Raw genomic sequence first — 27,984 nt, forward strand, 5'->3', positions numbered from 1 at the left:
AGGGTCACATTAATAAATTCCTCCAGACCTGTAGGTCAAAGGCAGGCGGGGTCGGAGGTATTGTGACATCATGTCAATCATAAACCCCAAAACCAATCAGCGCAGTCCAACAAGTTCTGAGGTTCGTGATTGGTTTCCTTGACTCCGACAAATCATGAGTCTCGGAACTTGTTGGGCTGCGCTGATTGGCTGACTGACTGGTCGGTCCAGCTGATGGCAGCAGAGCAGAGGCGCAAGTAGTGTTGTCAACGCCGCCTTGGATCTCTTCTCTCTTTTTAAATTTATTTCCTAAAGGTTATTTATTTGGAAAGAACAAAGCGAATCCGGAGGAAAGGAAAGACATGTCTTAATGTATTGCATACGTAAGTGTACTTCCTTGTTTAAGCTTGAGAGAAAGCTGTTAGCCGGTTAGCGTTAGCTGTCAGTGTTTACACACCGAGAGCAGCGAGCAAACTCGTTATTTTATCGACATCTTGTACATTTGCCTCTAATATGTCATGTTCGCTTGAAGAAAACCTATGTTATCTGTATTAAAGAAAATGTGAAGGGGTGAAAGCAGCCCAGCCCAGGCGTTATTTACCTGCACCGCGCGAGCACGCGCAACATGTCAGATGCACGCGTCCTCCTGCACGCGCAGTATCATTTATTTATTTTATTTTTTTAAGTATAGAAAATACTGACTTTTTTTTTGTACAAACTGTTCCCGGTAGGTAACAAACACACTAACGCACTTTGCACGCTCTTATCTCTTATTCGTTATTATCTGCAGTTACATTTGTACTCGCATTTCCCAAGGTGTCATCAGTCTTAACATGGGGAAACTGCAAACAAGCTATGTTTGATATTAATTAACACAGTGCCATAATTATTTTTGTCTTTTGGGGAACAGCTATAAAAAGTAAATAAGTCTTTAGCTATTCTGAAATATGAAACCGTTTTTTTTATATATATACAAGTGGTGGAATTTTAAATTAAGTCCAGAACATTCATTGCGTCTCCTGTGTACAATTTTTGAGTTACAGATTTATTTGGTTAAATCTTAATAAAGTCACAAAATAAAGTATGATATGCAATGCAATTCATGCTATTCATCATTAGTCACCTTCTGCTTCATTATTAATCTTTTTCTTTTCTTTCTATTGTTTATTATTAATGAAATATCAATTATTATGCTGATGTAATCTATTTTTTATCTGTAAAACTTTTGAGCTACTGTTTTATTAAGACTTGAAATGCTAGTTCTCGCATTAGAATGAATGGATGTTAAGTAAAAAGCATTCAACATATAAGTGTTCATCTATGCCAATGATACTCAATTAAGTTACAGTAAAGGTGAAACTGTTGTTTCATGTTAATGTTGTTGGATGTTTTTTCTTTAGAGACTCACAAATGGTAACCCTGTGATTCATTAGAAAAATGTGAATATCTTGGTTAATACACTGCATCTCAAATAGTATAGAGTAAAATATGGGATGATGGGATAATTTAAAAAAGGTAAGAGGTTTAGAGCATCATTCTCACGTGCGGTCATATCTCTGAGAATACTGAAGTTGAAAAGAAACACCCTGAATTTGGGCCAACAAGTTTAAAGCAAAACTTCAAGCCCATTTGTTGGTCTGAAATGAAAGGTTTCTGTTTTGTTTTGCAGCTGTGTCTGATCCATGTGCCAGTCAGCTAAAGCATGCTGGAAGAATGCAGCCCATAACCAGAAGAGATGCCGGAGTCTGGCATCAGACGAGGAGCCTGCTCTACAAAAACCTGCTGATCAAATGGAGGACCAAACAACAGAGTCTCCAGGTGCCTTTCATCTGTCACTCACATGCTTTCTTTTCCCTTCCTGTCGGTGCAAATCTGTTGCACTATTAAAGCATTTGCACGTCGTCTATTCTGTGCGCCGGTATTGAACTCATTTCAGTAAGTGCTTCTCAAGGGGTGCTTGAAGTGTCCATTTGAATCTGTTAAAGTCACCATGAAATCAATGGACAATTTTTATTTTGTATTGAATATTACAGTATTTATTATAAATGATTTATCAGTGCATAGCCTTGTTTTTTAATTTGTTTTTATTCATGTGCCTTCGTGATCTTTAATCAAAATAACTTGCTCTCCTTCACTCAAATGACATCACTGCAGTAGCAATCAATTCCCAATGGACAAAATCATGTCCTTCCCTTCATTTGTTCTTGTTCGGGCAGACGTTTCATTCGGATATGTCACAAAAGGGGAGAAAAGACTATCATGTATCATTTTACTTCAGGAGGATTTGTCTTTTACTAAGTGAATGCACGTTTTATAATCATCTGCTAAATGAGCAATCTAAAATTCCAATTACCCAGGCTGCTTTATAAAATCCACTCCATCTGGATGAAATCCTCTTCTATCCACTCTGCACTCTTCTCTACAACCCAGCAGGATTTTTATTCTCTGTTTTGATCCGGAAAGTGAAAAGGAAAAATCCTACGTCCATCATAAATCCAACTTCTTTCCCCATTTTCTTATGTTCATGTGGTCATGTATTATTTTTTTAAGATAACTTTGTTAAATGTATGTTTAATGCCTCTCTGCTTTGTTTCGTGAAGGGTCACGTAAGAGTCTTTCAGAATTAAAAGGCTGTTAATGGATTGGTGTTCTGCCATAGTTCATGCCGTCAATAATACTTTTAAACCGACTTCGTAAAAGGAAGCTTGTCATGATCCATTATGGAAAGTGGTTAGAAATGGAACAAAATGAACTGTAATGCAGTAGTCATGGTTGGGCTTTTTTCCAGTAAGTGTCATCTCTATTGATTTTCTTGGAGGTGGAGCTGAAGCTACTTGTATTGTGCTAAGTTCTTGGGTGTAGTAGGCCTCATGCATGTAGATCAAACTTACTCAGTCAGTATATGTGTTAGTGATTTACCACTACGTGGCACAACCACTGTCAGACACGGATCCACTACTGCTCTTTCCTGTGTTTGATGTGTTTTGTGTGTTTTTCGCAGAATTTTACACTGAAAACCAATGCTTCCACTCAGTGGGCGTAACCGCAGTCAGTCCGACCGACGGTGTCGTGATGCTTTGATGTCAAAGCTGAATTTTCAGCACCATTACTCAAGTCCTTAGTGTCACATGATCCTTCAAAAATCATTCTAATATGCTGATTTGTTGCTCAAGTAACATTTCTTATTATTATTATTAATGTTGAAAACAGTTGCGCTACTTTATAGTTTAGTGGGAGCTGTGATGCATTTTGTCAGGATTTTTTAATAAATCGAAAGATCAAAAGAAAGAATCAGATTTTTTTTCTCTCTAAATTTTTGTTGTATCCATTTAAAAAAAATAAAAAAAATTGTAAATTATCAAGAGAGGTAATAGCCCATTTTTTTCCCCACCAGAATCCAGAATTCCGGGGAGACTTGCAATCATGAAATCAATGACCTTTTTCAGTGTGGTCTTAAAATGAAATTGCCATGACCTTTTGCAACAAACATTGGAGTGATTGCCCTCCAGGCACATTAAAAGCTAAACTCATGTCATGGTCTAGCAAATGAACCCAGAGGGATGATCTCTCGCTGGCGCTCATGTATTAATGGCCTCCTAAGGCAGTAAATCAAGAGCTGTAGCTTAGAGAACATGACAGTATGACAATATTTTTTCTGAATTACCTCTTCTAATTTAAGTTTACATCAGGTATACAGTACACTATAAAAATATTTTGTAGGATATTTATTTATTTATTATTAGTATTTTCAATATTAAATGGTTAATTTATATATAATTAAATTTTTTAATAATTTATATTATTCTTTTTAGAACAGTATTTTTCCTGCCACAATTCCCTGTCAAATTTGAAGTGTTCCTCTTCTCTTTTTGCAGGAGCTGATCTTGCCTTTGCTCCTCCTGGGCCTCCTGATCCTCATCAGCACCCTCAACCCTCATGTCTCATACGGCAGTATCAGCACTAAGGAGCTGGAGTATGAGCGGGACCTGCCACTCAAAGGTCTTGGCTACACCCCCATCAACAATGTCACCAATCACATCATGGAAGAGGTTGCACGGGAACTGCGTAAGGCACATTTATTGGTCTTTCTTTAAAAATGGTTTTTAAATGCCTCATTTTAAGCAAACCTCTAACTAGCATTGCATGGTATATTTGGGATGTTATTGAATGCTTTGCTAATTTATGATGAAGCAGCGTTGACAGTGATAGTAAAGTAGAACACTTACTGTGAATATTTGTTTCTTGGTGTTGATTCCTCAGCTATGAATGAGCGATTAGATATGTTCTCCACTGAGGAAGACTTGGAGAATGCCAGTCTCTATGAACCTGATGGTTACGTGGGTGTGGTCTTCTTGGATTCAATGTCATACCGCCTGCGATTCCCATACAACCAGCTTCCTCTGCCTAGTGACTTCACTGAATCCATAAGTGAGAATCACTTAACACTGATGACATAAATCCACAGCATCCATGGCACTCTATTTAGCTTCTTCTTTGGTTTAATGGCGACTTGCTTTTTGATGCAAATGGCTTTCAGTTTATTACCATTTAATCTGTAATGAAGAAACTGTTGAAGAAATAACACTTATGACTGGTATCTATTTATTTTTCTCTGGTCCACAGCAAGCTGTTACACAAACTATGTCAACTGCCGTGCTGCCAACTACTGGTATTCTGGATTCGTACGGCTGCAGTCTCTCATTGATGCTGCCATTATACAGGTTTGAAATACCATGGATGAATAATGTATTGGTATTTAAGCATTGTAGCTGTAATAAGCAGTGTGTGCATCTGCCTGCTGAAGTCTGGGATAACCGTACGCCACTGTTCAAAAGTTTAGGGTTTTGAGCGGTAATGTTGGAATACTTTTAATTTTTTTTAATTTTCCAATTCTCACCCAGGCTGCATTTATTGGATCAAAAATACAGTAAAACTGTTATATTGTGATATATTTTTACAATCTATAAGAACTGTTTTCTATTTTATTATATTTTAAAATCTAATTTATTCCTGTGATGGCAAAGCTGAATTTTTAGCAGCCATTACTCCAGTCACACGAAACTTCAGAAATCATTCCAATATGCTGATTTGGTGCTCAAGAAATATTTATTTTTATTATTATCAATATTGAAACCTTTTGTGGAAACTTTTTTTTTTTTTAAGATTCTTTAATGAATAGAAAGTTATAGGAAGAAATATAAGGTCCCTGGTGAGCCCACTTTTGTTTCAATAATAACTGCTTCATTCTTCTGCAGTTGAAGACCAAACGACCGGTGTGGAATGAATTAAAAGTGCATGCAGTGATGATGGGACATCCAGGTTCAGTGGAGGTCCAGAAGTTCCCTCACGCCCTGATCTCCATCTACCTAGTGCTGGCATTTACACCCTTTGTGTCCTTCCTCATTGTCAATGTGGCTGCTGAAAAAGAGCAGCGGCTGAAAGACACCATGAGCATGATGGGACTATATGACTCTGCCTTTTGGTAAGTGTGTCTACTAGCTAGGATGCAATTCATGAAAATTGGGCACTTCTGGAAAAGTTTTAGATTTTTGGCAGGGTGTTAGGTATAGGCCTAAGGTTTTCAAAAATCCATGGATACAAGTTGGGGTGGCCCCCCTAGTGGCAGTTATCCATAAAATCCAAATTGGCCCCCGCCGAAAAGAGAAAAGGTTATATCTCAGCTTCCTTTAGTCTTAAATTGTTGTATAATGTAATTTTTTTCTGCTTTGTTTGATACAAGGAATCCAATTCTGATATATTCTTATTTTAAGTCCATTTCCATGTTAAATCTATTATCATAGTCATATTTAGCTCAAATAAACTGTCAATATCTCTGAAAAAGTCACATTGAAATATTACTCAGGGCCCTAGACCCATATTTTTACCTCCAAGGTATGCTTTTCTTTGTTGATTGGACAGGTCACTATCACTATAGTCTCAAAAATCACATGTTGTGACCAAAAGGACCATTGTTGAGGCTTTAAATTAACACAACTTCAGAACTATTCCACAGTGAAAAGTTATATTAGGCTTTTCACCATGTTAAGGATCAATATTACATTTTAGTCAAATAACACCAAAAAAACAAACGATACATACTTAAACATCATGTATTTATTAAAAAAAAGTGTTTCACTCTTCGTCATTATTAGTACAGCCTCCCCCACACTTGCACAATGTGGTACAGCGAAGTCCAGCTCGTTGGCACTTACAGTTGCCCTTAAGGCGGCCGCACACCGGACGCGCAGCTCAGCGCCGCGTCGCGCCACGTATAGGACAACTCTCACCTGAAAATCCGATAACATCAGCAATTTTCTGATTTCTGTAAATAAATATAAAACGGTGTGTGTACTCTCATAGAGAATAGTGTGTTCGAATTTAAAAGACGTGGCGCTGCGCGGCGCGCCGCCGAGCTGCGCGTCCGGTGTGCGACCCCCTTTACAGGCAACCACACAGCCACAGTTGAGGAGGAGGGAGCATCCCTTGCTGACATCTTCCAGATCTGTCCAATATGGCACCTAGACTTTGCTTCTGTCATTCCATTCCCAACCCCACTCACTGGGGTCTGGAATCTCTGGAGTTTTGGAGAGGGACTGCTTCCAGACAAAAGCTGCAGTGTGCAGGGCACGCTTCCCATGCTGGAATAAGGCATGCTGGGTCGGGGGGATTGAATCCAGGGACTTGAGGCCATGAGTGAAAAGAAGCTTCCGGGCTTCATTGACTGACTTGACACCGCAGTTCTTACTATACATGAGTACAGTCCAGCGTTCGAGAACTCGCATGTGCACTGATTCCAGTGTGAGGCTGGTTGGGTCTTGGGTGATCACAATGAGGGTGTCGGTGACTTCTGGGTAAGCTGCCCACGCATTCCATGCAGTTTTTTTTTTTGCCAATTCCATACATTGCTGATACAACGTCACATCCTGTGAACGCGTGGAAGAGGGGCAATGCTTGGCATTTTTGAGATCCCAACATTTCTGAGATGTGGTGGATTGGAATATCTTTATATGCCTTCCCTGATCCAAATCCAATCCACAGCTCTGAGAGGCCTAACTCCTGGAACAGATTGATGGCCAGCACAACCACATCACTATCTACTGTCCTTAGGTAAGCCTTGGTGTGACCCTGTTCGGCCGCATGACGTAAATGTAGCATCATTCGTGTGTCTGCTTCCTCTTGCTGACATGGTGACAATGCTTCTAGGTCAGTAGGTTTGTTGCTCAGGACCAAGTTAGCCTTTGTTGTGAGGAGGAGGTACTTTGAGCCAGCTGTGGTCTTCAGAAGTTTGTCACTGATGTACTGATATATCTGATGTACTGATTTCTATCAGGACCGTTTGGAGATGGTCTAGCCATGCTTCGTCAGGCACTCCTGCTCGAGTGTTCTCAGTGAAAGCTGGTCTGGCTGTTCCATCTGAAATTGATGAAAGCTTGATTTCCCCAGCATATTCAGCGATGTACGATTGACAAGAGTGGATGCAGTCTAGGACAAGAGTGGATGCAGTCTAGGACAAGTATATAGAGGCAAGTCTCAAATCCCAGACTCGTGTTAAGCGTGGTGGGACAGCAGGGTGCAGAACACGAGTCTCCGCTAAGATACCTCTGCCAAAGGGAGCTCAATGGCAGAAGTTCCTCAAGGACAGTCAAAATAAAGATGAGCTGTTTCAGTACATCAGTGACAAACTTCTGAAGACCACAGCTGGCTCAAAGTACCTCCTCCTCACAACAAAGGCTAACTTGGTCCTGAGCAACAAACCTACTGACCTAGAAGCATTGCCCCTCTTCCACGCGTTCACAGGATGTGACGTTGTATCAGCAATGTATGGAATTGGCAAAAAAAACTGCATGGAATGCGTGGGCAGCTTACCCAGAAGTCACCCAAGACCCAACCAGCCTCACACTGGAATCAGTGCACATGCGAGTTCTCAAACGCTGGACTGTACTCATGTATAGTAAGAACTGCGGTGTCAAGTCAGTCAATGAAGCCCGGAAGCTTCTTTTCACTCATGGCCTCAAGTCCCTGGATTCAATCCCCCCGACCCAGCATGCCTTATTCCAGCATGGGAAGCGTGCCCTACACACTGCAGCTTTTGTCTGGAAGCAGTCCCTCTCCAAAACTCCAGAGATTCCAGACCCCTAGTGAGTGGGGTTGGGAATGGAATGACAGAACCAAAGTCTGGGTGCCATATTGGACAGATCTGGAAGATATCAGCAAGGGATGCTCGCTCACTCCTCAACTGTGGCTGTGTGGTTGCCTGTAAGGGCAACTGTAAGTGCCAACGAGCTGGACCCCCTGTGAGGGAGGCTGTACTAATAATGATGAAGAGTGAAACTATTTTTTTTTTTTTATAAATACATGATGTTTAAGTATGTGTATTGTTTTCTTTTTCTTTTTTTGGTGTTATTTGACTAAAATGTAATATTGATCCTTAACATGGTGAAAATCCTAATATAACTTTTCACTTTGGCATAGTTCTGAAGTTGTGTTAATTTAAAGCCTCAACAATGGTCCTTTTGGTCACAACATGTGATTTTTGACACTATAGTGATGGTGACCTGTTCAATCAACAAAGAAAAGCATACCTTGGAGGTAAAAATATGGGTCTAGGGCCCTGAGTAATATTTCAATGTGACTTTTTCAGAGATATTGACAGTTTATTTGAGCTAAATATGACTATGATAATAGATTTAACATGGAAATGGACTTAAAATAAGAAGAATATATCAGAATTGGATTCCTTGTATCAAACAAAGCAGAAAAAATTACATTATACAACAATTTAAGACTAAAGGAAGCTGAGATATGACCTTTTCTCTTTTCGGCGGGGGCCAATTTGGATTTTATGGATAACTGCCACTAGGGGGGCCACCACAACTTGTATCCATGGATTTTTAAAAACCTTAGGCCCATACCTAACACCCTGCCAAAAATCGAAAACTTTTCCAGAAGTGCCCAATCTTCATAATTTTTCACGTATTCCTTCCCAGCTATACTGCAGAACCTGAAATGAAATAATTGTAATTCATTGTAAAAATGGTCAGTTTGTTAAGTTCTCTTTTGCTTTCTTTAGGCTTTCATGGGGCCTTCTCTATGCCGCACTAGTGACGACCATGTCCATTCTCATGGCTGTTATAGCAACCTGCACGCCCCTGTTCTCCAACAGCAACTTCTTTGTCATCTTCCTCCTCATTTTCCTCTATGGAATATCTTCCGTGAGTCCTAGCAACCCCTCTGTCACATCCAGTGACGGTCTGAACAATAGCGACTTTAGAGAGGGCAAAGCTATTTAAACTCAGCTCTAATATCTCACATGTTTCTTAAATGTTTCTCCAAGACCACAGCGAGATGAAATGGAGAGCAAATTAGTTTAAATGAATGTGCACTCATTTGGCCTCATGTCTCCATTTCCTCCCACAGTGAGAGTAGCCATGTTAATGATGGGCTGATCTTCAACTTCATACTGAATGTTATTCAGTTTCTAAATTGCTTTCAGCTGCGTTGGTTTTCTTTCGCGTCAGGGCGTGTTACTGTTCTGGAAAAATATCTGACAAAATGCAAATCACTTCATTTAAGCTTGAATGTATTTATGAAAATATGCCATTTTATTAGCCACATATATTTATGAAAATATCCTGTTTTATTAGCCACAAAGTTGTTTCAGAATTAAAGTACTTTTTATTTTAATTTTTAAAGTCAACGTGAAACTGCATTTGCAAGTGATTTTCATAATGTGACGTTTCTGTATGGAGCAGATATACAACGATTGCAAAATGCAGGGCAGGTCTTGGTTTTATCCGTTGGGGTGATTGTATCGTGAAAAGTGGGGCCTATGTGACAGATTAGATTATATGAGGACATGCACTGAACACAATAAGACCAGGAATGTTAAGTTTGTTGATTTTTTTTATTATTTTTTTTTTATTTTTTTTATTTTTTTCTACTTCTCAATCCCACAGATTTTCTTCTCCTTCATGTTGACCCCTTTGTTTAAGAAGCCCAAGTTTGCGAGTACAGTGGGCTCCATGCTCACTGTGGTGTTTGGATGCCTGTCTCTTTTCACTGTGCTGATGAGAGATTTCCCCCAGTCAGCTGTGTGGCTCCTCTGCCTTCTGTCCCCCAGCGCCTTCTCTATCGGCATTGCCCAGGTAACACACTTTTACACAAACATGCTCCATTGTATAACAGCGATCTCCTAGGTTATTGGACCGTTTGCCAAGAAACGCATATGAGAACAGTGATGAGAGATATATAGATATATAGATAGATATAGATTGGGATCTTTGTGTATATAAACATTTTTTGAAAGAAAGGATGCATTAAATTGATCAAAAGTGACAGACATTTATAATGTTGAATTTCAAATATATGCATATGCTGTTATTTTGAAATTTCAGTTCATAAAATCCTGACAATTTTTTAACACTGTTTTCCACTGTTTCTTGGCAACCAAATCAAAACATTAAAATGATTTATAAAGGATCATTTGACAGTGAAGACTGGGGTATGGCTGCCGAAAATTTTGCTTATTTTAAAAATAAATTAAAAAGGAAAACAGTTGTTTTAAATTTGTATATTTCACAATTATACTGTATTTTGATCAATTAAATGCAGCCTTAATGAACATAAAAAAATTGAGTGTCAGTGTATACATAAAATAAAATGTATATTATGGCACTATTTTTGTGTGAATGTGTAGGTGGTGTATCTGGAAGCTCAAGGGGACGGCGCAGTGTTCTCCACTCTGGGCACTGGTCCTCACGCCCTCTATGTTCCCATGGTCATGCTGTTCTTGGACTGCATTCTCTACCTACTTATAGCCATTTACCTGGACCAAGTGCTACCAGGTGACAACTAGAGTCAAAGCGTTTTGCATAAACTGGGGGTCTTCACAGGTCATATTGCAAATCCCACAACATAAAATTCATACATTGTGTGGATACACTAAAGAATGCACACACAAATATTTGTTAGTATTTGTTAGTCATCATTTTACGGAGATGGAGGCGTTTTGTGAGCTTCTCACTTACATGACCATTTCTTCCTTCAGGCGAGTTTGGCATAAGGCGCTCAGTGCTGTACTTCCTACAGCCATCCTATTGGTCAAAGCGGAGGAAGCGCTATGTGGAGGTGAGCTCTGTGTACGAGGGCGAGGTGAACGGAACCCCTATGACTGATGAATCGGTGGAGGCGGTTTCTCCTGAGTTTAGAGGCAAAGAGGTTATCAGGTACGGACTTTACTCCTAAAATGGCCAATGTCTATTTTAATTCATTAAAATTGACATTGGCACATTAATCAATAGGGGCTCTCCGATCAATCGACTGCAGATCGGTATCGGGCGATAATCACATTCTCTGACTAGTCTTAGTCACTTAATTTGATCGATCTCACAAACCGATCGCAATTTAATGACGTAAAACAGTTTAAAAAAACAACAACAACAGAAAACGGATGAGGCTTTTGCGCCGTGTTTTGCATTGTAACCATGGATTGTGGAAGCGTGGGTGCCACCGCATTATATTCAGTCAAACACTCTGATCACTTGTTTGGAGAGGTTTTGGACTTTTGATAAAAAGGCTACCATGGTTCCAAATGCCAAAACTTTTGATTTCTTTAAGATATGAACACAATATTTGGCCCAGATGCAGTTGACATGATTGTGAACAAGTCCTAACTTGACTATACGACCTTATGTCAAGCATGAGTAATAACAAAATAATTTTGAGACTAAATAATCAAATGAGATCATGTATTTTTTTTTTTAGAGTTATAAGCCATTTGAGCTGTGAAATCATTAAAAAAAACCTTCAGTGTTAACGGTGCTTACACATCACTTATATAAAGCTTAAAGGATCAGGATCGGTATCGGCCGATCATGATGACTAGGAATCGGTAATAGGTATCGGCTGCAAAACTCCTGATCGGAGCATTGCTGTTAATTGACCTATTTAAATATTTTACAAAAAGAAATGATTAAATCCATACCCCCCTGATTCCTTCATGAATTCTTATTTTATATCAGTAAAAGTATTTTTTTATCTAGAAACTACAACGGCCAGTCAGTATACAGTGTATATATATGAATGTTGTTTGGTTGTTGTTTGTTCTTGTTGTTGTTTTTTTGTAAATATGTTGTACCTTGGTATTCTGAAATCAGACCAGCGAAGTGATTTAGGGAGCAGTTTGGGAAAGGGAGCAATGTTTTTAGTGCTGATGTTAAAATCCTTCAAAGCCTTCAAAATCCTTAGAATAGATTTGGACTTGAAGAGAGCTGGCTTGCAGCCAGAATGACCATTTAATATCCATCACATGCTTTCTGTGTTTATATTTTTACTCTTGTTAGGATCTGTAATATCCGTAAAATCTACAGAGAGAAAGACACCAAAGTGGAGGCTTTGAGAGGTGAGACTTTCCACCTGTGTCCAAATCGTGACACTTCTGTTTTTACACTTGGTCAGTATTTATGGATTTTAGGACTAAATTGCTTGTATGCTGCAGGTAAAATGCTAAGTCAACATAAAATGCCATTTGCAATCCATTATACTTTTATTGTAATAAATCTCAAAGTACACTTTATTGGTACTAGTTGTATTATGACTTGAGACTTCTGGTTCTGACGTATAGGTGTATGTTTTGTGTTCTACTTTTGATCTAAAGGTTTGACTTTTGACATCTATGAGGGTCAGATCACAGCCCTGCTGGGTCACAGTGGAGCAGGAAAATCCACCCTCATGAACATCCTGTGTGGCATCTGCCCCCCTACAGAAGGTCAGACATGTGATGCATAGATGCTAGTTTTGAAAATTACTTTTTTATAAACACATTTACCTCTACCTGAGTACCTGGAAAAGATTAAATGTTGTACTACTGCCACACACTCTGTTATTGTGTGTTTTACGCATAGGCACAGCAACCATCTATGGCTCTCCAGTGGCTGAGATCGCAGAGGGGGCTGAGATGAAACAGCTGGTTGGTATATGCCCCCAATTCAACATCATCTTTGATGTCCTCACTGTAGAGGAACACCTGAGGATCTTTGCTGCCATCAAAGGGATCCTGCCCTCTGATATTGACGGTGAGGTAGGAACTCCCAGTGGATCTAGAGACATCAGCTGACTTCATGTTGTATGGGAAATTCAAAAGCAAACCATTCACCAAGAGAGCTGATTTGACATCATCTCCACCCTGCAAGCCCTGAAAATACAATGCTTTAAAATGCAAGCAGGGTCAATGCAATGCATATTTTTTGCAATGCAATTCAACAAGCTTTTTTGTTTCAAAAACATTTGTCATTATTTTACTTCCATACTTGTGCTAACCGAGGCTGCAATTTTTATTTTATTTTTTCATCCAAAATACAGTAAAACAGCAATATGTAAATGTGTAATATTACAATTTAAAAGAACTGTTTTCTATTTTAATATGTATTATCTTTTAATATATTTATAAATCTTGTGATGGCAAACTACATTTTCAGCATCATGACTCTCTTGTGTCTTCAGTGTCACATGATTCTTCAGATTTCTTTTCTAATATGCTGATTTGCTGCTCAAGAACCATTTCTTCTTATCAATGTTGAAAACTGTCTTTACTCTCACTTTTGATCAATTTAATACAGCCTTGCGTATTAATTTTTCAACAACAAAAAAAAAATCTTACTGACCACAAACCTTTGATTGGTAGTGCATTCAAAAAAACACAATAAATCCAGTTTGTGTAATCTTTGTATTTTGATGTCATTTCTGGTGTAAATTATCTCTCTTTTTAAGGTGAGGAAGGTTCTAAAGGATCTGGATTTGGAAAAGATTATGGATGCCCAGGCGAAGAACCTGAGTGGAGGCCAGAAGAGGAAGCTCTCTGTGGGCATAGCAGTTCTCGGAGACCCAAAGGTAAATGTCTGACCACTTATACCGGTGACTTCTTGATCCATTTGCTTATCCCCCTCCATCGATGTCTGTCTTTTTGCTTATGAATCAGGTCCTCCTTCTTGATGAGCCTACGGCTGGTATGGACCCAGTGTCTCGGCACCAGGTTTGGTCCCTACTGAAGAGCCGTAAAGCAGGCAGAGTCACTGTACTCAGCACTCATTACATGGATGAGGCAGATATACTTGCAGGTACTTTTCTCATTTTTCTTTTCTCTTCCATCAGTCATCTCCGTTTCAATCTCACACACCTCTGTGCATTTTCTGTCACTCAGATCGTAAAGCTGTCATCTCTCAAGGACAGCTGAAATGTGTTGGTTCCTCTTTGTACCTGAAGACCAAATGTGGGGTTGGCTACCATCTCAGGTCAGTTCTATGTTAAGAAAACATATATTGTTTGTCTTTGTCACCCAGGACATTACTACATTAACGTTGTCGTTGTAAACCTCCTGTAGAATGTCTGTGACTGAAGGCTGTGAGGTGGACAACATCACATCAGTGGTCAAGAATCATGTTCCCAAGGCTCAGTTGTCAAGGCAGCAAGAGGCTGAGCTTACATTCACGTTGCCTTTCGAGAGCATGGACACTTTCCCAGGTCTTGTTTCTATTTGCCCCCATGTCACCATCTGCTATGTGCCATGCTGCCATATGCCCTGCGGAGCAACAGATTGTGTCATGCTGTCACCAGGACTGTGGTGGTGTTTTATTGGGGCAGTTTTATTTAATTTTATATAGATTTATTGTCTGTAGTGTTAAACGAAGTCTGTGATGTTAGTTGAGTGTTTACTTCAAGCTTAGTTTGATGTACTCATCTTCATGTCATTCCAAGCCTGCATTACTTTCTTTTGTCTAGCCCAAGGTGTGTGATGTTTTTCACTCATTATATAAACCTGAATGTTTTTTGAAAATGATTTGTTGTTTGGAATGGCATGAGGGTTAGTAAATGATGATATATATTTATTTATTTATTTTTGTTCATCTGAACTTGGATTCTTTTAGGAATGCTTTTGGTGTTTGTGATTAGTTATCTTGTTCATTAAGCAATTTGTACTCTAAAAATCTTAACAAATTCCATGGTTCCTACTACTCATGACTTTCACTCATGTTGCATTTCAGGGCTATTTGCGGAGCTAGACTGTCGACCTGACCTGGGTATCATTAACTATGGCGTCTCCATGACAACGTTAGAGGATGTATTCTTGCGTCTAGAGGCAGAAGCAGAGGTGGATCAGGCTGGTAAGATAACCACCTACCTAAACCGCTTCCAACCATCACACTTCAAAATTAAATGGGGGAAAAAAAATTGGGTCAGTGTTACAATGAACCAGCATAGTGAAGTGCTCAAGATGTATAACACCCACTCTATCTGTGTGTTCCTTCACTGGTAGACTACAGTGTGTTTAACCAAGATAAGGTGGAAGAAGAGGGAGACTCATGCTCTCTGGATGACACAGACCAAAGGCTGCTGACGTTTTCAGACGGCAGGCAGGATGCAGTAACCGGTCATGCCCTCTGGAGGCAGCAGTTTAGCACGGTGGCCTGGCTGCACATGCTCAACCTGCAGAGAGAGAGAAAACCTATTATATACAAGTGAGCAAATGCTAACAAGTACTAGTTGATCATGTTTCAATTTCAGAAACGCGCATACATTTACTGCACGCTCTTGTATTTTAGTTTGTATAAATGAAGCCTGTACGGTTTAATTGTTGCTGCATGCACCGGTAACCGTGTATATAATAATAATAATAATAATAGTAATAATAATAATACAAATAATAATAATAATAATAATTTAAATAATAATGCTAATATGCACTAATGTTCAGAAGTTTGTAAAGAAGTTATTTTGCTGTGATCAGATGATGCTGAAGAGTGGAGTAATGGCTGTTGAAATTCAGCTTTGCCATCACAGGAATATATTATTTTTAAAATATCTTAAAATGGACAATACTTAAATTGTAATAATAATTCAATATTTTCAATTCAGTATTGCTGTAATTACTGTATTATAGATCAAATAAATCCACCCGTGGTGAGCATAAGAGAATATCTTTATAAGTAAATATCTTACTGTGCCCAAACTTTTACATTATATTTATATGGAACGTGACCCTAGACCATACTCAAAGCCATACTATTACAATTGATGGGGATTGGGGGAAATAAAGGTTCCTAATGAACCATAAAAGTATCTTAATTATCCATGTGACTCAGGAGTTATAGACATAAGTCACACTATTTTCATTATTTTCCTGTTGATCACTGTGAAGCTGCTTTGAAACAATCTGTATTGCAAGTCTGTATTGTAAGTGCTATACAAATAAGGGTGACTTGACACTTTTGTCTTTTCTCTTTTGCTCAGTTTGACGCTGTTCCTGGTTTTCTTGTGTGCAATGCTGATTCTGTCTATGGCCACAGGAAACATTCAGATTCATTCTCCTGAAAGACTGTTGTCACCTATATACCTGCTGCGCCGCAACGAGGCTCCTCATAAATACACCAGCAGCCTGCTTTTGCAAAACTCCACCTGTCAGTGACACTTCATACATATAAAGCTTGTTTGAGGATATTTCAAGTCATTGTTTTTGTTCAAATTGATTTGATGCAGATTTGACTTGTTTAATGTGAAATGTGTGTTGTGGTAGATTCTGACCTGTCAGGGTTCATCCGCAATCTGGAGTCTCTGGACATTAAAGTGGAAATGATGAAAACACCAGACTACATGTCTGCTGCACCTGTCAGCGCCGCCATCAACGTGACTGGATCCGATAAGGTGAGTGAGAGAATTTCTTATCAGTACAATTGGATAATCTCTCTACACTTTTACACTCTTGATTTTTCTATTGAAAAATTATTTAAACAGTTGGTGTTGTTTTAAAATCTTTATTTTCCTTCCTGTCTTCTCTCGCTGTATCTCTTTGTGTGAATTCCAGGATTTTACCTACATTTTAGCGTTTAACAGTACCACCGTGCACTCCTTGCCCATGGCTGTCAATGTGCTCAGTAACGCCCTCCTCAGGGGCTTTAACGGCACTGGACGCATTAGAACATGGACTAAACCTTTTGACTATGTAAGTGAAGTGCATTAATACGCTGAAGTTATTCAACTATGGTTTCTTGCGAGTGTCTATAGCTGTATTCTGTCTGCATTTCAGCAAATCCCAGATAGGACATCCTACGCCCTGGTTTACATTGAGGCTGTAATTCTTGGAATGCTGGCTGCTGGGATGCCAGCCTACTTTGCAATGGACCACACAAGAGACAGAGAGGTACATATAGGTTGTGACATCATATAGTAATGGTTTGGCTTTTTATTTTAAAGTTTGGGGTCAGTGTTTTACTTTTATTCAGCAATGATATATTAACTTGATAAAAAATGACAGACTTATACATTTTCAAATAAATTCAGCGTTTCCATCACAGGAATAAATTTTCTGTTTTCTAAAAATGCTATTTTAAAATGCAGTTATTTTAAAATATAATACTAATTCACAATATTACAGATTTTTTTACCCATTTTTTTATTTACCGACCCCTTACCCATAATCACTTTAATAATTTGAGGGTGCTGTAAAAGCTTAATTTGATCAGAATGTCCCTACAATAATATTTCAGAGTTGTTAAACATTGAATGCAACCACTCTGTTTTTACTATATTTGTATCAGTTGAAGTGTCGCTCGACCCTGAGGATCTCTGGTCTTGTTCCTTCGGCGTACTGGTGTGGTCATGCAGCGATTGATGTCTCTTTCTATTATCTCATCTTAACCTGTATGACCAGCACCCTGTTTGCCTTTCATTCTACAAACCTGCTTACTTCCCATAACATCATGTCTGTGGTAAGAAAATGCTTCACCTTACAGCGATTTGCTGCCTCTAGACTTTTTATAACATAGAAGTTGTTGAAGCTTTAAAAACAGAGCAGACAACTCAATAACTGTCTTTGCTCCATTTTCAGGCTCTGTGTCTGATTGGCTTTTCTCCAGCCATGATTCTCTTCACATACTGCGTGTCCTTCATGTTTGTCAGAGTCCAGAGCAATAGGGACTTCTTCTCAGTGGTGTCCATGATGGTAAGTAATAATAATTTCATATTCATATGGAAAAACTGAATTATCAAAATATCAGGCCATTTGAAATATCAGGCCATTTTGAAATTTGTAATGATTAATTAACTGGAAATTAATTAACTAAAAAAAATCATGGGAATGCCTATAGTAAATTATAGTTTTAATTATATAATTTTAATTGTATTTGAAGTATTTAGCTCATAGTAATGGTAAGTCATTGTTCTAGGGGTGTGTAAACCCTGAAAATTATCTTTCAAATTCAAACGTGTCTGTATGAGGGTATTAAAGTTTTTTTTTTTGGTCCATAGTTGTGTGTGGTTTCTGCATCCATGGTCCAGCTGGCTCTTGTGAATGAAAATCCTGGTGTCGCTCGTCTTCTGCACAATGCACTGTGTTTCTTCAGTCCACTTTACCCTCTTATGGGCTGCCTTAACTGCATTACCATGGTAACACTCCAAGGACTTCATCTATTCAGTGTTTGAGAGCATGAATTAAATACAGTCAATTGTGACTTGTAAATTGAACCTTATATTTGTTGAAATGAAATGTCTTGTGCATTCTAGGCCACCTTCCTTCAGTCCCCTCATGATGATGATTTCCTGTGGAAGAACCTCTTCATCTCTGTTGTGGCTGTAAGTTAAATATGATTTTACATTCTCAAAGTCTGTTATACGGCTGTCTTTTACGCTGAATCTTTGTTGTGGTTTCCATAGCCGTACATCCAGTGTATCCTGCTGCTCTTCACCCTGAGATGTCTGGAGATCAGATATGGAGGGAAGACCATGAAAAATGACCAGCTCTGCAGGTCTGACTTCATAAACTAAATGTCTAAATACATTTTTACCAAAGCCTCCAATCAGGAGTAACGTTTGGAATAACATCTATGAGCTCCATTACATCTATGAGCTCATGTTTTGCCTGATTCATGAGAATTTTTTATACAAATATTGATGCAATTATTTATATCCCATATTACTGTTCCAGAATATTAACATTTAAACAGGGATGTGTTATGAAATCATTTTAATGGTTTGTTGTACAGTTACACTACCATTCACTCAAATAAATTACAATTTAAAATATAATCAAATATAATACGGCTATTTTAAATTGTTGTTTCTCAATATTATTGTTTTTATAAATAAATGCAGCCTTCTTGAGCTGGTTAAAAACATTTTAAAAAAAAATCTTACTGACCCCAAACTTTTTAACTCTAGTGTACTTAAGTAGTTCAGTACATAATTTAAATATTATTCATAAGTTCAAACCAATGCACAACTTTTCAATGTTGCTTCTTATACACATTTGAAGGCTGTTTATTAGATCAATAAAGGTAGATGTCATATTAAGTGAATAAGTGATTTTATGCGGAGCTTATGACCTTTTAATTAAGTTGAATTGCATTATAAGAACATGTGGTTCAAACATTTTCAGTACCAAGTCTAAGTAGTTACTAAGCACATAGTGTGAACTGTTCTAATTTAAGTGCGACCTTATGAATGGCTGGTGCAACCCTATCCAAGATCATTAAGAAATGGAGCTTGATCTCTGAACTTTGTGTTCTAAAGGATTTCCTCCCAAGCAAAGAGCAAAGCTCAGCGGAACCCAGAGGAGAGCGTGAGTGAGGATGAGGATGTTCAGATGGAGAAAGCTCGAGTGAAGGAGGCGTTGACCTGTCAGTGCTGTGAGGAGGTACACCTCATTTTTCTATAAATCTTTTGTCACAAATCACATTGTTGTCTAACAACATTTGAATATGGAGAAATACAACTTTTTTTCCTTTTTCTTTTTTTTTCAGAAACCAGTGGTGGTGGTGAGTAACCTCAGGAAACAGTACAAAGGCAAGAGGGAGGCCTTCTCGCTCAACAAGAGAAGGAAAGTGGCCACTAAGAACATCTCCTTCTGTGTTCGCAAAGGTAGAATTTTCCTTGATTTGTTGTACTGTAATAATGATGTTAGAGAGAGCAAGCGGATGTTAATGAAAAATGACCTGTTCTCAGGTGAGGTTTTGGGTCTGCTGGGACCAAATGGAGCAGGAAAGAGCACTATCATGCACATGCTGTCAGGAGACACTGAACCCAATGCTGGACAGGTTTGTGCTCAAAGCTTAGCTGGTTATGAGTTATTTTGAACATGAGGCTTTGTATGCAAAGATCTGACTATAGTTTGATACTGATTTTTAGATTCTGATGGGAGATTATGGCACAGACTTCCAGCCAGTGGAGAACCCCTTGGAGCATGTAGGGTACTGTCCTCAGGTGAACCCTCTGTGGCCTAGAATCACTCTACAGGAGCACCTGGAGATCTATGCTGCCGTCAAGGGGCTTCATCAACGTGATATCCCAAACATCATTAAGCGGTACAAAATAAACTTTTTAAAAAAATGTAAAAAATATAATTTTTTTTAGTTTTAGCATTTTACATTTACGCTACCATTCAAAGTTTTGAGGTTGGTAAGCTTTTTTAAAATGTTTTTGAAAGAAGTCTCTTAAGGCGGCCGCACACCGGACGCGCAGCTCAGCGCCGCGCCGCGCCGCGCCACGTCTAGGACAACTGTCACCTGAAAATCCGATAACATCAGCAATTTTCTGATTTCTGTAAATAAATATAAAACTAAATGTATATTGCAGCACAGGGTGAGGTCCGTATATATATTAACTACGATTTGAGACACATACATGTAAATTTAATATAAAACTATGTAAATGGCGCTCTGTGGCGCGGCAGGATTTTGAACACGGTCCTGAGCCGCCGCGGACAGACGCCGAAAGGCGCCGCCGGTGTGTGTACTCTCATAGAGAATAGTGTGTTCGAATTTAAAAGACGTGGCGCTGCGCGGCGCGCCGCTGAGCTGCGCGTCCGGTGTGCGACCCCCTTTATGCTCACCAAGGCTGCTTTTATTTAAGTAAAAAAATAAATGTTTTAAAGAAATATGCAATTTAAAGTAACTGTTAATTATACTTTTTTTTATATATTTAAAATATAATTATTTCCTGTAATGGCAAAGCTGAATCATTAACCCTTATTTAAAAGTTCAAATGAACATGAAATAAAAATATTTTGTAAAATTTTAAATGTCTTCTTCACTGATCATCACCTTTGATCATTTTGCTAAAAAGAAAAAAAAGGAAAAATTCTTACAGGCCCCAAACATTTTACTCCAGAAATTTTAAAACGCACAAAGCAGGGTTTAAATGTATGTTGTATATATTTTCAGATTATTAATCACCACTGCCCCAACACTTTGCTCCAACTATTATTATTATTATTATTATTATTATTTTTATACAATTTTATTTTATTTTAGAGTGACTCAAATTAAAGCATTTTTATTGACTGTAATGCTGATGCTGTAATTGAGTGTAATGCTGCAAGTGTCTGTGACCTGACCATTTCTGCAAATATTCAAGGGATTAAAATGTAAAAGAATTACATTGTCATGGAACCATAAAAAAAGAAAATGATAAAAGCACGTTTGTAGCCCATTAAAAGTGAATTATGGCTCGGAAATGTTCTCAGTTCACCAGCCTTTGGCAGGTCTATTTTGTCACTGCTTATCAAAATGACCATTTGTCTATCACACAAATTATACAGTACAGTATGACCACCATGGCAATTTTTTAATATTGTGTGGGCTGTCTTTACAGTGTTGTGAGTGCTCTAGAGCTAAAGGATCATCTTTACAAACAGGCAAAAAACTTGTCTGCAGGGCTAAAGAGGAAGGTAAGTCAAAAATATAATTCAGTATAGAAAATTGAAAACCATTCTTTGTCATGTACTTTAGGCTTATTTTTTGTATTTTTCATGCTAGTTGTGCTTTGCACTAAGCATGCTGGGAAATCCTCAGATAGTTCTGTTGGACGAACCATCTACAGGGATGGATCCCAAATCAAAACAGCGCATGTGGTAATTTACTACACTAAATTTCTGTCCCCTGTTTTAGTTTTTGTATTGTGCATACTATGATACATAGTCATTTTAATAAACGTGTAGATATAAAACAGAGGGCTGCAAAAATAAACATTCAGTGGTTCATTCCAATAGGAGGGCAATCCGTGCTGCTTTTAAGAACAAACAGCGAGGGGCTCTTTTGACCACCCACTACATGGAAGAGGCGGAGGCTGTGTGTGACCGTGTGGCCATCATGGTTTCTGGTCAGCTGAGGTGAGAGGCTGGGACAGATAAATGCGTCAGTTAATGATGACAGGCATTGTCAAGCTAGTTCCTCGCTTTAACATAGATATATTGAGAATTTGGAGGAGGCAAGTAAAGCAGAAAAGAAAGCATGTAACATTTTATGTCACCCCCTGCAGGTGTATTGGCTCAATTCAGCACTTGAAGGGGAAGTTTGGGAGAGGCTACAGCCTGGAGATTAATCTCAGGGAGGAGCTCACGGGTCTTCAGCAGGTAGCACTGTTGCACAAAGAGATACTGAAGATATTTCCCCATGCAGCTCGTCAGGACAGGTGAGACGTGTCTGCTTTGGATTAGAAATTAAATGGACTCTTGGGAGAAAAAAAGTCAAACTGAATCATAGTGAAGCACTAAATTTAAAATGTATGACACAAAAGTAGAATGTAAAATACGGAAGAGGATTAGGGCCAAGCAATAATAAAAAATAAAAAAACATTTCGAGATTAAAGTCATTATAATGTGAGATTAAATTCCGAGAAAAAAGTCAAAATACAATCTTGAGAACAAACTCATTACATTTCGAGGATAAAGTCGTTGTGTTTCGAGAGAAAAGTCGAAATAATCGTGAGAATAAACTCATCAAATTTCGAGAATGAACGCGTAAAATTTTGAGATCGATTTGAGGCCACATTCATCCTAACATCGAGCCTACTGCATGCTCTCGGGACACCCTCCTATGCCAGTAACTGTTTTTATGAAGTAACTGGCTATTACTTTAGGATCGTTGTTGGTTGTGTACGCCTCTATCCACAGAATGTAATGACTGTAACCATCTATACAGCCATTAATGGCAATGTCGTACGGTTTTAATTTATCATAGCTGTCCATATGCCAGAGTGCATTTGGGCCAGCGCAAGAGGATCAACAAGTTTAATAATGCGTCTTATGGAAACCACGAAACCTCGATGAATCGCGCGTAGGTGAAACCATCGATAACCTTGCATTTGTCCACTGGTTGTCATTTCATGTTGGACAAAAGCGAGTACATCGTGCAAATTGGACAGATTTTTTTCTTCTAAAAAGACCTAGCCGCTTGCAAATTCTCTTTAAAGTTCGTATGCTAATTATTATTCTGTCATAATTAGCTAATTGATAGTATTTCTTTGTTACTGAAAGAAAGTCTAAAATATAGCTTGACTAAGTGATCCAACTCTGCCATGTCCTCTATCAGTAGGCTATGCAATGAACTCTGATCGAAAGCGTTATTCTCTACATTTCATTTCGACTTCTTTTCTCGAAACACAACGACTTTATTCTCGAAATTTAATGAGTTTATTCTCACGATTATTTCGGCTTTTTTCTGGAAATTTAACGACTTTATTCTTGATATTTAATAAGTTTATTCTCAAGATTGTATTTCGACTTTTTTTTCTCGAAATTTAACGAGTTTATTCTTGATATTTAATAAGTTTATTCTCAAGATTGTATTTCGACTTTTTTTTCTCGAAATTTAACGAGTTTAATCTCGCATTATAATGACTTTAATCTCGAGATGGTTTTATTTTTTTATTATTGCTTGGCCCTAATCCTCTTCCATAGTAAAACATCTGAGAGTTAGAAGGTTTATTTTTTATATTTTATATGTCTTGAATCTTTGCAGTTTTGCCACTCTGATGGTGTATAAAATCCCAATGGAAGATGTGAAGTCACTAGCCAAGTCCTTTGCCCAGTTGGAAAGTGGTAAGAAATGGACCCCATAATAACCAGAGGTTTTGTGAAGAGTTAAAAATACAATTTTGATCATTCACCTTTGTCTTCACAGCTAAACAGAACTTTCACTTTGAAGAGTACAACTTCTCCCAGTCAACCCTTGAACAAGTATGTCACTATTGGATCTCCTTTAAAAATACTGCAAAAAAAGTATTTATTTGAAAAACAAATAACATTTTATTAGGATTTTTGCTTCAAAAATATGCCAGTATGGGCATCACTTGATTCGTCCTGGTTAACTACTTCACTGAAACGCTCCCACATGGTGCTGGTACTTTTCTTTACTTCCTTTTTTGTTTTTAATTCTCCTTTTTGAAATTTCTCTCGGATCTGTTTTGCATCCATTGCTGCTTAAACTATTAAGAATGCGTTATACCATAAATGCGTATCTTAATGAGAGTCTGCAAATTAATGCCTGAAGAAAAAAACTTTTATATTTCCAACCTAATGTTGGAAAACACTTTTATCAGAATAATTGCTATACATTTTTAGTCAAGGATGTTAAGTTAAGCAATTTCTGATCGTTTTTTTTTCCTTTGGATTTTATATAATGACCACTAGGAGCTGCTCAAGGCATGTTTTCCTTGATTGGTTTTTCCTGAAGAGTTATACATTGTTGTTTAAACCAAAAGTAAAAAAGTGACACACGTTTGTTGCTTTTTACCATGAAATGACAGTTCCGTGTCTATTAAAATCAACACATTAATGATTTATCTCTCATCCACCTGCGAGACACACCCGAAATTAATTTGAATGTAATTTATTACTTGGCCTACCCGAGCCGCGTGTTATCCGTGGATAAAACTACATCACTAATCCTCATATTTTAAGCGTGAGAGCTTGAATATACAAAATAATAACTTTGAGCCCTGTGTCAGTCATGTCACCTGCTGCGACTCTGGAACTTGTGTTGTATGGAGCAGAGCAGATGCTTTCAGTTTATAATGGTAGCGCTCATTGTCCAACTGAACTAAAGTATAAGAACTTTTAATTAGAAAACGAGGCAAAGATATTAAAAAATAGTTTGGATTTTTGTTGTATTTATCTGTCTGTTTACATGGACATACCATAGTTAATTGTATTTCTTTGAAATCGTCTACCTGTTTTTCAGGTTTTCATGGAGTTCGCTAAAGAGCAGGAGAAAGAAGAGGAGGAAGTCGGATCGCTTAGCACGACATTTCAATGGAAGAGACTGAGGCAGGATGGCCCTATATCCATCAATCACGCTGACAGCATAGTACACCAGCTATGAGCCGATCCTGTCCTGCCTTCCCTGAAGCGTTGTGCCCTTTTCTCTTTGTCTCTCTCTTTCTATCACTCCGCATGTGCCGTCCTTTGCCTTAAGAGCCATAAACTGATGGGACACTCAGGACAATAGAGTGTGGAGACTCCAGTGGCCACTAGCACACATACGTGTGGGCTGTGATACTCGCTTTGGCTCTGGTACTGGCACTTGCTCAGATATGATCTGACACACAACTCGCGTGACAGCTGTCGATGCCGAGCTAGACTTGGCAGTTCTTTTTTTTTTTTTTTTATGAAGATATTTTATTTTTTAAATTCGAACTTCTTATACCTTCTTTTCACCCATTGTTGTGCATCATGCTCACATTCTGTTGTGTCAAAATATACTACTTCAGTCACTGGGAAATTAGTTGCATGGAGCGGGTTCCACATTATTGAAGCGGTACCAAAGTCTCACTCACATCGACACCAATACCGTGCTTTTTGGTGTCTGTAGCATGGGATATAAACTTGTGTATGTACAGCTATATAACTTAATTATCTACGTGTACTGTTGTAAGGTAAATTTTTCAGACAGGAGAATCTCATTATGGCTGTGTGCAAATTTTCAGGCAGCATTAACACTGAGATTTACCAGCATGTACTGGGCTGCTCTCGATTCTTGTAACCCTTTTTAGGGTGGAGTAGCCCTGCCGGTGCATGAAGCCTCTTCTGTCTCTGCTGCACCCGGGAGATCTCCAAGACTCCTTTCTAAAACACCAGCACGTTTTTCAGGCTTTCACACAGAGCTCTCCAAAGAAAAACAGGGCTAAGCACTCACAGCAAGCTAGCGAGTGGGTTGAAATCAAGACGATGAAGAGCTTCTCTCTGTCATCCCTTTTCCATCCCGTCGTCAGGTGGCCTTCCTATAGGAGCAGTTTAAAACCAGTAGCTTGCTCACAATATGTTCTATCTATACCATGTAGCACTCCAGATTAGTTGCAAACTGCTGAGTGGTCTTTTATTTGATTGATTTTTTTTTTTTAATGAAAGCAACAATGCTTTATGAACCGTGAGCACTGAATGTACAGTGGATCTTTTTGCTGACTTTTCATGGTGAGCCATGAGATGTGGATTAAGTATCCAGTTTAAGTCTTCACTTTTAAAAGATTTGGAAGACTTTTGGGCTCATTTTAAGTTGGTTGGTTCTTGCTTAAGAGGGTTAATCTTTTTTATCTTTTGGAAAATGTTTGATGAAACAAAATGGAGAGGTGATCATTTAATCATTTCTGTGTAAGTGAAATCCCTAAATTGATTTCTCTGTAGTGCAAAGGATCGCATTGGTGAATACTATACCTTTCACAAATTAATCAAATACAAAAAATGTCTAAACTATACGATTTTTATTTATTAATGGGTAATACTTTTAATTAAATAAGGTTCTATGCATTAGTTAATTCAGTAGCTGGTGTGGAATAACAGATACTTTCACAGCATTATCATGTATGTTAATTTTTTTTTTTTTCTAACAATGTTTTTTTTTGTAACATTTTAGGTTTAATTAATGTTTTATGACCCAAACATGCATTAACTAATAGAAGATTATTGTAAAGTATTACCAATTAAAGTTATTCTTTATTAGCGAGAATAAGCTGCCATTCTCATTTCTCTCTCTCTTCATGTTGGTTGAAGTGTTTAAGCTGTGATACACCAATGTGTTCTACTCTCAGCTGAAAGTGTTCTAGTTTCCGAACTCGGCAAACATGCGTTTACACTCGGTGTATCTTTCTGGTGAGTTTCTGATATCCCTTTGTCCTGTAGATGTTTCCTTATCCAGCTCCTAGTGATGCTGATCCAGAACCGTATGTTGTTGGCATAAAGAAGTGCTGGTCCTCTTGTTGGTATAACTTCTGAAAGATGTTTGCTAGATGTGTCATGGTTACCCTTGAACAAATCTGTTGTAGATTAAGTTTTCGGATTATACTCTGTTTGAAATATATAGGTACTTTTGAATTTTCTGGACATTTAACCCTAGGTGAATGTGAAACGGTGTATAAAGTGTTGTGTGGAGCGGCCCGCAAAAATTGTTATCAATGCCAAGTTAGCAGGTTATGTGGATTATCTGCATTTTATTTTTTTGCTTCATCTTCCCGAGTTTGATTTACAGCAAATCAAACTCTTGTCGTCTATTTTTAGAGACACTCAATGCAACTTACGTAGCATTTAAGGTATCGCAAAGTTTTTAAATGAACGTCTTTGAACCAGATTTTTTGGGGAAATAATGATGGCTGACACAGTGAATCTTTAGGGGGAGATAATTGTAATTTTTGCACAAATATAGCCTGTCATGTCAGTAATGTATACAAGTTTCTGTAATGTTTAACACTGACCAGTTTAGTCTGCTGGACTGGGTTGGAATGGGATGATTATATTGAACACTCTCTAACATCTATTTAACCAATACCTTTATTTCCTCCAAAGTGCAATATATGAATACTTGTGCGTGTGAGTAATTAATGCATTATGTAGATGGTGTCATTGCAAACTGCAATATTAATGTTGTCTCTCTTGTGATCTCAGATGTGTCTTGCAGAACAATGTAGCCACAAATCTATAATCTTTTAGAACGCTTTGCACTCTCTTCCCCTCGTGCCCATTTCCTGCCATTTGTATGCAAAAATTATGTTTGAAAATAAATTGTATTCATGACGTTAATGTTTGGAATGTGAATAAGTTGCACATATTTCACTAGAGTGTATAAGGTTTTATTTGATTCATTTAAGCCTGTTTTTCATCACTGAGATGGTTAAAGCTCCAATGGTTATTCTTCACCCTTTGTTCCACAAAAAGTACCACGAGGGTTGAAATAAATTGGGTGAAACTTCACG

At 38.2% G+C, this 27,984-nt stretch overlaps 1 protein-coding gene across 1 annotated transcript; it reads left to right on the top strand.

The window, feature by feature from the left end:
* The first annotated feature begins 199 nt into the window (after positions 1-199).
* Positions 200-27,982, top strand: abca5 (ATP-binding cassette, sub-family A (ABC1), member 5). Its single transcript, XM_082151102.1, has 39 exons — positions 200-362; positions 1,649-1,797; positions 3,855-4,044; positions 4,240-4,407; positions 4,603-4,700; positions 5,235-5,461; positions 9,050-9,191; positions 9,936-10,124; positions 10,676-10,823; positions 11,027-11,204; positions 12,321-12,379; positions 12,635-12,745; positions 12,882-13,057; positions 13,747-13,866; positions 13,955-14,093; positions 14,177-14,267; positions 14,357-14,496; positions 15,018-15,137; positions 15,290-15,491; positions 16,264-16,430; positions 16,547-16,674; positions 16,835-16,972; positions 17,057-17,170; positions 17,568-17,738; positions 17,858-17,971; positions 18,277-18,414; positions 18,532-18,600; positions 18,682-18,773; positions 19,537-19,660; positions 19,767-19,884; positions 19,969-20,060; positions 20,152-20,327; positions 21,616-21,691; positions 21,780-21,874; positions 22,013-22,132; positions 22,282-22,434; positions 23,763-23,842; positions 23,925-23,980; positions 24,984-27,982. The coding sequence occupies exons 1-39, from the start codon at positions 350-352 to the stop codon at positions 25,122-25,124; spliced, it is 5,022 nt and encodes a 1,673-aa protein (XP_082007228.1). The 5' UTR covers positions 200-349; the 3' UTR covers positions 25,125-27,982.
* Positions 27,983-27,984: the final 2 nt, after the last annotated feature.

The sequence above is a fragment of the Leuciscus leuciscus genome, assembly GCF_965113295.1.
Source record: "Leuciscus leuciscus genome assembly, chromosome: 21".
Taxonomy (NCBI): Eukaryota; Metazoa; Chordata; class Actinopteri; order Cypriniformes; family Leuciscidae; genus Leuciscus; species Leuciscus leuciscus.